Source organism: Morone saxatilis, unplaced genomic scaffold (genome assembly GCF_004916995.1).
Source record: "Morone saxatilis isolate NCDOM2014 unplaced genomic scaffold, NCSU_SB_2.0 Contig12, whole genome shotgun sequence".
NCBI lineage: Eukaryota > Metazoa > Chordata > Actinopteri > Moronidae > Morone > Morone saxatilis.
Window position 1 is genome coordinate 8649902 of NW_023339674.1, and position 10674 is coordinate 8660575.

General features: G+C 40.8%; 2 protein-coding genes across 2 annotated transcripts in view; one reads left to right on the forward strand and one right to left on the reverse strand.

Moving 5' to 3' along the window:
• Positions 1-79: 79 nt before the first annotated feature.
• On the reverse strand, positions 80-3483 carry nphs2 (NPHS2 stomatin family member, podocin). Its single transcript, XM_035653841.1, has 7 exons — positions 3040-3483; positions 2665-2768; positions 2204-2276; positions 1849-1931; positions 1277-1536; positions 713-791; positions 80-285 (listed from the first exon to the last, which is right to left on the reverse strand). The coding sequence occupies exons 1-7, from the start codon at positions 3353-3355 to the stop codon at positions 88-90; spliced, it is 1113 nt and encodes a 370-aa protein (XP_035509734.1). The 5' UTR covers positions 3356-3483; the 3' UTR covers positions 80-87.
• Positions 3484-5085: 1602 nt separating this feature from the next.
• The window catches only part of tdrd5 (tudor domain containing 5), a 9929-nt gene continuing 4340 nt past the window's right edge, over positions 5086-10674 (forward strand). The window contains exons 1-10 of the mRNA XM_035652849.1: positions 5086-5392; positions 6591-6834; positions 7006-7208; positions 8150-8456; positions 8618-8751; positions 8915-8998; positions 9153-9209; positions 9418-9580; positions 9842-10014; positions 10206-10420. Of these exons, the coding sequence (XP_035508742.1) occupies positions 6591-6834; positions 7006-7208; positions 8150-8456; positions 8618-8751; positions 8915-8998; positions 9153-9209; positions 9418-9580; positions 9842-10014; positions 10206-10420 (1580 nt within the window). The 5' untranslated portion in view covers positions 5086-5392. The remainder of the gene's footprint in view (positions 5393-6590; positions 6835-7005; positions 7209-8149; positions 8457-8617; positions 8752-8914; positions 8999-9152; positions 9210-9417; positions 9581-9841; positions 10015-10205; positions 10421-10674) is intronic.

A 10674-nucleotide genomic window follows, 5' to 3' on the forward strand; every position in this document is an offset into this window, starting at 1 on the left:
TATATATATATTGTACAGAAAATTATAATAATTATAATTATTAATTATTATGAATATTATAATAATTATTCATTTTATAACAGTCTGTCACATCATTGGCGAGTCTGTCTCTGTCATCCCTCCCTCTCCTTCTATAGCAGGAGGAGGAGGGGGTGGTAAGGATGAAAGGTCAGGGGTCACACTGAGGAGATCTGGGGGGAGTGGAAGGACCAGGGCAGGATGGAGGAGACGGAGGGAAGCCCTGAACCCCTCCCATGCATCTCTCTCCCCTTCTGCTGCTTTTGCCTGGAGGAGAGAAGGACTGCTGTTTGAAACACATTTCTGCAGAAAATGCAGAATTAAACTTTGGCAGGACTAAAGACCCATTGTTTTGCAGACTAAACCAAACTTATGCTCTGGGCTAGAAAAACAGCAAAATGGTTTGAAATGGAAACAGTGCATTGCAAGGTGTTGGAACAGAGATTAGCCACTGGCTTTCTTTGCTGTCAGCTGCTGTCTTTTACAGTATACTACCACTACAGTAGGATTTGCCAAAGTTATACAACAGCTATTTTAAGTATAGTTCAACTTCTTACTTATTCTACCTATATTCCAAAAGTTTTACAAATAATGCTGAAAATCTGTGAGCCATACACTTTAAAAATGCAAAAAACAAGCATTCAAATATTAAATGATAAACATTAGATTTTTAAAAGCTGGTAAAGTTACTCACCCTGACCTGGTGTTGTCTCTTGGCCTCAGCCTCAGCAGCCAGATTCTGCTGTAACTCCACAGGAAAACTGAGCTCGTCTCTGACAGAAAATCAAACACAAGCCTGGTCAGCAGTAAAAGATTGCAGCACGCTACAAATCTCTACATTCCTCGTTGCTGTTTACCTGGAAAAATCACTGCATGCAGAGGAAAAATCCTTTGCACACAGACAGCGATGCATTTTTCAGAGGCAATGCCACCCTTTTGTAAATCAGCTTATTTTTCTTTTGAGATGATGTTTCTTTTTCAATAATCCTCTTTAATCTCTTGAGCCATTTAAAGTATCAGCTTTTAACAGCTAGTTTTGAGGTCAGGCCCTCAAAATCAAAGTGCAAGAGCTTCTACCCGCAGCTACTTTTTTGCCATAGTGTTCAACAGAAACCCACGGTCACCCAGTGAAGGAGAGGAACCAAGGTCAGTTTACACCCACAGTAACAAATGGTAGACCAGAATCGATTACTGCCACAGGCGCAGCTGAGGAAGGCTCATCCAAAAAAGATAAATTACAACAAATAACCAGTCTTACATGTCTGCTCTCTCCACCTTGATGCCCCAGCGGCAAGCAACAGAGTCGACGCCTGCTTGTATCTTCTGTCCGATGTTCCTCCGGTGCAGCAGGATATGGCTGAATGTGTGTTGGGCGAGAATGTCTCTGATCACTGCCTGGACCAGAGTCTGCAGCACTGGGGTTAGATGAGACAGAGCTGCACTGCATAAAGCCACATTCTCTATCTGGTAATAACACACTGCACTCAGCTCTGGCCTCACCAAGTCCTTTGTCACCACCTGGGTACAGACATATGAGGAAAATGTCAGTCAGCAATCTGATGCAATAAAATCCTTCCACTCTCTGGTAAATTAGGTAAAATAGTTCAGAACACTTTAATGTAAACTTCTGTGAATGTACTATAATGGAAGTGGCTGTTGAAGTTTACTAGCCAGTGACAAATAAGTCTGATCCCTTTATGGGCTATGAAAGATTTACGATGTACGTTCAGAGAAAGCAAAGTGCATATAAAGTAGACAGTTCGTTCATAATAATTTTTACATATAGAGCTAAATTTGAATATGTCGGTTGTGTTTTTGCTTATTTTGTACCGTGTGAGGAGGAACCTTCAGCATTTTTAGTCGGATGTCGACCTTGTGACACACATCTAGGAGTGGGAGGTAGAAAAGAAGGCCTGGATAGAGGGAGAACAAGGGTTTGACCTAAAGACAGATTTCTAAAATAAACTGTTTTTTAAAATATGTTTCTCTTACGTCTGTGTGATAGGAAACAAGATATCTCAGACAAAAACAAGTTGTTCGCTATGTGTGTATGACTATAGCTGAACAATCACACAATTCAAATACTGCTTCTTCACACACATGCTCAGAAATGGTAAGTCAGCAGTTTAGTCAGCAAATCACCACTGACAGATGAGAATTAAAGATTATAGTAATTGGTGACAACCTGGTCCTCTGGGTCTTCCACGCAGTAGGTGACCCAGTCTGAAGATCACAGCTCTCTCATGTTCCCTCACGACCTGTCAATCAAAAAGGATATGAGACATCAGTCAGTCCATATAAGTGGAAGACTGGAGTGTCTAATTGATATAACACACAAGTAGGTCAGCTTTTAAACAATGTTTTTATATAATAACAAACAGTGTAGTCAGAAAGTATTGTTACAATGTGACACATTTTTGATTAAAAAGCCCAGTTTCATGTTAAGAATTCCCAACATTCACTTATTTCTCCAAATATTTTACGTCTATGGGAGGTGGAAAAGGTCGAAACAGCATTTTGACCATTAAGAAAAATGTCTCAGATGAAACTTGAATGACACAAAGTCTTTGATGGTTACCAACTCCTTCCATGGCAAATTAGACTTGTTAGTCTAGAGGGTCTATTAGATTGTGTTGTAGATCGTACTTTTACACAGAACCAGATGGACAAAGGGAAGAAGAGGAGAACCAGCACCAAGACGAAGACCATCAGCAGCCACTCAAACACTCCCAGGTTCTTGCGCTTTAGACCTGCAGAGATCAACAGTATTTAAGTATAAGGAATCCAACCAAGATACTCAAATTAAATAGAATTGAGAGTAATTTTTTTAATAATTGACCTTATTTGTATCATCACATACATGAATTTACATTACTGGTTATTTTATTATCTGTAATTTGTTTTCAGAAAATTCCACGTACAGAAAAAAATCAAACAACCCATAAAAAGAATAAAACCACTGTTAATATTTCCTCCACTGAATATACAGTGAACCAGGCTTTTCTTCAGGCTTCGACTTACCGTCCTCCTGCTCTGCTGCTTCCAGGAGCCCCAGGTTCTCCTCCTTCACCTCATCCTCTCTCACATTGTCGATGTCAACCACAGTGGATGGCACCTTCATTTCTGTCTCCTGTTCCACTTTCACCTTGTTTGTCTCTGGCTTCTCCTTCTGTAGCCTCTCTTTCCTCACTGGTGGTGCCTCAGGGACCCGGCCTGTCTTCGATGGTCTTTGTCGGTGACTTCTGGGAGGCACCAGGGCTCCCCTCTCCCTCTCCTTCCTGGGTGTCATTCTGGATCTTGGAGGGTGACTGGGGTGGACATCGGAGGACTTCTCCATACTGGCTGGAGGCTCTGCATAGAGAAGCGGCTGTTGGGATGTTTCTGCTTGATGGGTTAGTGGAGGGTTTTCTTTTTAGGTGAAAGCAGAGAAGAGATTTTGTGACTTTCACTGCTGTGAGTTGTTTCTTCTGGCTTAGAGGTCTGTAACTGGAGTTAGTGCTGTTGCCGTCTAAGTCAGACTTAGTGTTGGACTGTGGGAGTATGACGCTAGTGGGAGTGCCACTTACCATCCTACCACCTCCGTTTTTCAAATAATTTCAGGTCAGTGAACCTTTGTGAGCAGGATATGCAATAGCTGTGATCAAAGCAGCAAACTAGAATAAAATAAAATGTTAAGATAATAATGTGAAAAACACAAATTCTCATGTGCTGTTCATCTCAAGCAAATAAAGACCATCTCATTTCTTCTTTTTCCAAGATTCAGATTCATATTTTAAAGACATAACAATGCTGATTTTTTATATATATTTATATATTTTTATTGATATAGATGTGTCTTTTTTATCACTACTTTGGTGGAATTTTTGCTTGCCATTGTTATATCGTGTACTTTGGTCAACAGTAGTTGTTTTAAACGTATAAATAAATTATAATATTATTTATTATTATTATTATATATAAAATATTCTTTGCTACTTGTTATCCAAAAGTCCTTTATGGGTAAAAAAAAAAATTGCTCCACTATAAGGTTTTTCATTCTTTTTTACGCAATCCAATATTTTTAGCTGTTGCGTCTTGAAAGCTCTTGATTCTGTCACAGGAAACTCAAAAATGTCCCAATCTTTGACTATAAAATTCTCACATGATTGTTAGACAACACAGTAGCATATCTACTACATAAAAGTATACATGGCCCACACGTTGGTGGAGCCAGTGGGCATCCTGTAAATTATGTATAGAACAAGCTATTTGAGTGCATGTCATATTAAATATAAAACATGCAGACATATTAAATTAAAACAGTTATACCCCTAAATCTCTGTGTTTCTGGGTCCATTTGTTTGGATTGTGTTTTTTCCCTGGTAATACCAGTGCCACCCAGAGAGGGTTGTGGCCAGGATTCAGCGTTTACTATGGAGCAATATGTGTCAGTGGAGCTGAGGGAGTCACAGTGTGTCTTCAATGGGAATGTGCAGACTCAGGGCTCCCCTTTTCCAAGAGCTGATGAAGTTTTTCTCTGTTTTTACAGATGACACACAGTATCCTCCCTAATGTGTCCTTAATTAAACTGAAAATTAATTATGTCCAAACCAAGGCAGTTGAAAGGATAGTGGCTCTACAGTTCAGATTTTTTTTTTTTTAAATGCCTGGACACCCCCAGCTGCCCCCCTCGTTTGGTGTCAAATGCTGTCAAATTCATCACATTAATTTAGATTAATAAAAAATAGAAATTAATGTAATGATCTACTATAGCCACATTTTAAACTTCACTAACATGCTTTAAGTTCAATGAAAAAAACACATACAACTGGAGAAATGGCTGAAGATTTGGAAATAAAACAATTTTCTGACTTTGATTGCCACCTTTAGATATGCTTATTTATTACTTTACACATCTGCCACAATAATTTGATTATTTTGAGTAATTAAATACCTTCATTTGGGAACTTTCCCAAGCAAATATTAATAAATGTGATTTTTTTTGCATTTAAATCAGCTCCTATTTCTGCTACAACCTTGAATCCTCCATGCCACCCTCCTGTCCTGTAACACAATCGTCAGTGTATTGATTTCCCCTTTGAGCAAACAGTGGATCATCACTGCTACAACAAACGATCTGTGTTCGCGGCGCTGCGACGGCAAACTTACTAAGTTAACCGAGTTTATCCTACTTAGTTAAGCAGCTAACTGAAAACGAAATAGCTTTTCTGTTTTTATTTATTTTAAGCTGTATTGAGCAGAGGTTTTTCGATTAATACGACATAAGATACCGGTTGCTTGTGGCCTGCTCGCTACCAGGTGTGCAGAGAGAGCGACAGGTCCCGATATCCTTGGAGGATGCGGCGAAGATATTGAAGATTTTGAGGGAGTAAAGGTATGTCTGCAGTATTTTTTGCAACATTTTTTTTTTTTTTTTAAACAAGACTGGTCTGTATTTAAATAATGTATTTGTTTAAAATGTACGCAGCGACAGCTAACTACCTCATTGGGAGTCCACATTAACTGCGTTATTATTAAGTGGTGTTAATTCAGCTGTTGAGTCATGTGTAATTGGCAGTGGTGTTGGCTGGCTAGTGTTTTTACCCTCCGTTTTATGGTGTAAATTCGGCGTTTTACCTCCAGACGTTGTGGTAACACCTGTAATATGGTGAAATGTGTGAAGACACGTTAACGATTAAAGATGGCCGAAGGAGAAAAAGGCTGAATTTGTCGCCATTACCTCAACTGCCGCCATCTGCTGACATTTGTGTCCATTTATTTATATTTATAAAAACTGTAAAAGTTCAACCATATGATTTTGTATTGGAACAAAAAAAAAAAGTAACTCGTCTTTTGGCAGTCAAAGCAATTAATATTCTAGTATTTGTAAGTTTTATTTCAACACTGCAGACTTCAACTATTGACTGAATATATAATGGACACATCTTAAATCTGCCTTCTGTGTAATGGCCAGCAGGGGGCAGCTCCATTGGCTGCAATAAAAACCAATATAATGCAATCTTATGGAGATACAACCCTACTTCTCACTTGATTCATTATCACTGTAAACGTTTTTCTAATGAGTTTATCGCTGTTGCAAGTCTTCTTCCATACAGTATGATGTTCATTTAGTAAATTGTGCTACAATTTAGAGAGAAATAGATCATAAAGCAGGGTATACTTCTGGGCGTGTCTACCTGGTCGATTGACAAGTCCATCTTGTGCACCACACAAAACTCAGATCAAACTAGGCAGTGCTGATCAAATATAAATCAAGATTCTGTTACTGCGTTGCCTATTTTCCGCCTAAAATCTATTCACAAACATATTTTAGTGTACTGTGTAGCTGTAATACGAGATTGTGTGTGACCAGGCGTGCCGCCATTGTTTCCTGTTGCGGACAAGTCGGAACTGCGCAGCCAATCAACTCGCAGTACGTCACATCCGCTGGCTCCGACAAACTGTCATGGCGACGACCATATTGCCAAACTCGAGGCTTCAAAACGGTACTCCACACACCAATGGGTGACACACTTGACTCTCAGGATGTACAGTACGTTTTGTTCCATTGTTCCTCTTGCTGTGTTCTCCAGATGTCCGCAGGCAAGATGAACCAGGAAGACGTTTTGGCAAAGCTGAAGAAGGATGTTCGTTCCTTGCTCATTTCATCCAAGATGGGCTTGGACCCTGAGCAGCTCAGGCGAGACTACATGACCATGTTGGGGCATCCCATGCCCCTGAAACTCCTGGGTTTCAGAAACATTATGGATATGGTGAAGGAGATACCTGATGTGGTTTCAATTAACTTCAGGGCAGATGGCTGCATCTTCTTGAAGGGTAATATCGGTTTGTCTGTTTTGAGCATTTATTTGTGTTTTAATACTGTTTCAGTCAAACATGAAGCAAAAAAATAATAAAAAGTATAGTAGTGTTTGATGTATAATTCCTCTCAAACATGTAAAGTTCTTATACTTCATGATCACAACTTTTATACGTCCACCATCACAGCTATTAGTGACGAGTCTACCCGAAACATCGAGGAGCTGGTAGCTAATCAGCGCACGTCTAAGAAGACCAGGAGGGGAGGTACCAGCTACTTCTCGCTCCGCTACTGTTCCCAGTCCCCATCCTTGGTCCTTCCCAGAAGAGGTCGGGCTCCTCCGGCTCTTCCCGCCCAGCTGAGGGCCCAGCTCCGCTTACTGCTCTCCAAGGTGTGACTTTAACATGTCCTGTGTATCATCAGCTGTGGCTGGAGGTGTTATGTTTTCCGTGTGTCCAGTACTCGTGGGCGTGGTATCTGTGAAACATCTGGAGGGAATTCAAAAGTCGAAATTCAGTCAGTCTGACACAAACGTCCACTTGGACTCAAGGATGACCTAATAGAATTTGTTGGTCAAAGGTCAAGGTCACTGTGACTTTACAAAACACGTTTTGGCCATAACTCAAGAATCCATAACCTATGAACATTTGACAACTAAACTCTAATGGGATAAAATTATAAAGTGATTACATTTTATATCCGAAAGGTCATAACTCAGGAACATAAGAGGAGATTGTGACCATATTTCACATTAAGTCAGATACTGAGTTGGTGCCTCTGGTCTTTGGTGCCCACCTTGAAACTGTAAACTGCATTGTAGTCCACCACAAGCTCAAAATATACTCAATTCCTTTCATTAAATTCCTTCAAAGTCTTCACTGCTTATAAGAGTTTGGACAGATGTGAATGTAAACCTGACTGATTGGTGGAGGCATACAACCACAAGGCAGTAATTCTAGTTTAGCAAACAAGCAGTTATTTTCACATTCATTGTTCCTCAACATAGGCATTGTGTTTATCCTCCATAATGAGGTGCACTGTTTGGGTCTGTTGATGTTTTTCAGCTATTTAATTAACAGCTATCGACAACCAGAATCACACTTCCTACGCCAACTCTCCTTCCCCTTGAAATTGGACAAATATGATGAATTCTTGTTTTTGTTTTGCAATGCACTGCACACAAACACACCCCATTAAATCAGAACAGTACCGTAGAGGCCTGATTGACTGTTCTGTATATGCTTTTATAGGTTTGTTTTTCTAACAAAATCCCCTAGCTATGTTACTGCAAATGTTTTCTTGTTTCAAGTAATGATGCAGCCTCTCTCCCAGGGTCCACTGCGGTTGTCTGACCTGGAGGCGTGCTATCTACGCTGCTTCGGCCACCCGCTGCGTATCCACAACTATGGCTTTTACTCCACTGGAGAGATGCTGGAGGCAGCGGCGGACCTGGTCCTTATCCAGCAGGGCAGGCTGGGCTCAGTTCTGACCCTGAGGGAACATATGCTGCCCAGGCCACTGCTCACACCGGTCAGTTCACTGAAGAGGACTGGACTAATAAAGCCAGTGTCACCTAAAACCGACCAGTTGGACTCCAAAGGGCCAGAAACCAGAGCTCAGACACCAACAATTCCCCCAGGTGTGTCAGTAATGACAAATGAATACACTGTTGAAACTCCATATATTAAAATGAATTTATTGTGACTTTTGCACAGCAAAGCACTGAGCAGGGGCCTCTGATATTTTGTAGCATTATTGTTATCCAGATTAAAATACCTTGGTGATTTTCTTCAACTGAAGTCCCAGTGAAGCAGAGTCCTCTGAGCAAGCCCTCTACTGTGACTACCTTGGGCCCTGTCCATAAAGAGTCAATCCAGGAGGCAAACCCAGAGTTCTGCCAAGAAGGTCGGCTCTTTCAGAAACGTGTTCTCAAGGTTTGTTCTTATTTTAAAGAAGAAAACAGAGTACCTGGACCTGTAATTTGTCATGCTTAGAACACGACATGAGAATGTGAATTTGAGGGGGAAAAGAGACCATGCACATTTTTGTTTTTTAAGTACAATTATGTTTGTTCTTTCCACTTAAATTCTACACCAGCTGGAGGAGGAGCTTCGCCATCAAATCCTTGAGAATGGAGTTGCAGGCACCATTAGTCAGGAGCTGAAGGACAAGCTACGAAAGGTCAGACTTCCTGCTAGATTATAAGCAGATACTAGTGACTACTAGCCTCTAATGTGCTTTGCTTTCATGGCAAGAATTTTTGTGGTGCAGAAAATAACCAAGAAACATGGTTACAAGTCTTGTATTGAAATATAATATGTTCATGACTCTGCAGGTTGTAGGTCAGAGCAGTGGTGGATTGTCAGTGCACGATCTTCCTTCTGAGTACAAGGTGAGGAAAAAAAACGAATGCAGTGCACCTTCATAGTTTCAAATGAGAGTTGAAGACTAATTACAAGCAAATTGAACAAATTTGAAGCACTAATTCATTTGAGGAAGTGGACTCAGTCTTTCCAGATCCAGCTAAAGAAAATGTATCGTCTTCACTGCTGTGGTTTTGTCTCTCACATGCCTGTGCTGCTTTATTTGTTTTTGCTCAGAGGCTGTTTGGTGAGGACTTACCACTGCGACAGAGCGGCTTTGTCAGTGTCACCGAACTGGTCAGTGCCATGAGTGACATCTTCCACCTGAAACCTGCAGGGCATGAAGATGGACTGCACTGGATAGTCATGGACATACAGGACAGTGGCATTAAACAATCAGGTTTGTATGTGTTCAGATACCAGCAATCACCCTAGTTTACCCCATTAGGTGTAATGGCAGGTACTTCATATTTTGAACTATATTACTGTAAGAATTATTTGCTTTCCATCATCAGACTTGATGTTCCACATGGGTAACCACTTGAATGAAAAAATAGACATGGGCCATTCATTTGGTGGTTATAGCCAGTGCTATCACTGGTTAATGTTGCTGTAAATAAAGCTGTAAATGTTATGAAATTAGTTTTCTTTAATTTTGTAGGCTCCAAGGAGTCTGAGAGTTTTGGTGATGATATGAAGGCCCCATTTACAAGCTACTTCAGCTGTGGAGTGTCTCCTTGGGAAGGTGAACCAGAAGGAGATGCTGATAATATCACAGCAGATGATGAGAATGAGGTGCTACAGACAAGAAACAATTCCAAGACACATGAAATGGTCAGTCAACTTCTTTTTCATCAGATTATTTTACATTACTATGCAGTCTTTAAGGTAGAGACATAAATATAAATGTTGTGTTCTGAGAGTATCAAATGGTGTGATGCCAGTGCAAACTATGAATTTTCATTGCACTTAAAAAGTAGGTATCAATGCCCCTGTAACACTGCTTTTTATTTGTCTACCTTTAGATGTCTGAGATCTACCCCGCCCTTCAGGTGCATTGCAGCCCTCAGGTGCCTCTGGACGCCCTGCAGTGTCAACGTCTCAAACAGCCGACACGTCATGCTGCCCGAGAGCTGGTAGAAGTCATGGTGGAACAGGTGGAGTCGCCTGGATATTTTCACATCCGCTTCAGCGAGACTGAGGAGGCCCGAGCTATGGAGGACCTAATGATTGAGATGAGGTGGTGGACATGTTAGTGGCAGCTTAGTCGAAAGATGATGTACTAACGCTTCCTGTACATATTGTGCTTGCTGCATTCTTTTGGGAATTACAGAATCATTCGTAGAGTTTCCTTCTGTATTTGCCATTTCATCATTCCTGGCAAACCATGTTATATAATATTTTAGAATTACAAAAGTGTCAGTCCTTGGCGCCCGGTTAGCTCAGTAGGTAGAGTTGGCGACCCATGTACGGAGGCTGAGTCCTTGCTGCAGC

What these genes read in the sequence shown, in the direction of transcription:
- nphs2 (XM_035653841.1), bottom strand. Translation starts at nt 3,355, where the DNA reads ATGGAGAAGTCCTCCGATGTCCACCCCAGTCACCCTCCAAGATCCAGA. An exon ending in TGGAAGACCCAGAGGACCAG is followed by an intron (nt 1,932 to 2,203) that starts GTTGTCACCAAT and finishes CCCTCTATCCAG; the next exon opens with GCCTTCTTTTCTACCTCCCA. An exon ending in AGAGACAACACCAGGTCAGG is followed by an intron (nt 286 to 712) that starts GTGAGTAACTTT and finishes TCTCTCCTCCAG; the next exon opens with GCAAAAGCAGCAGAAGGGGA.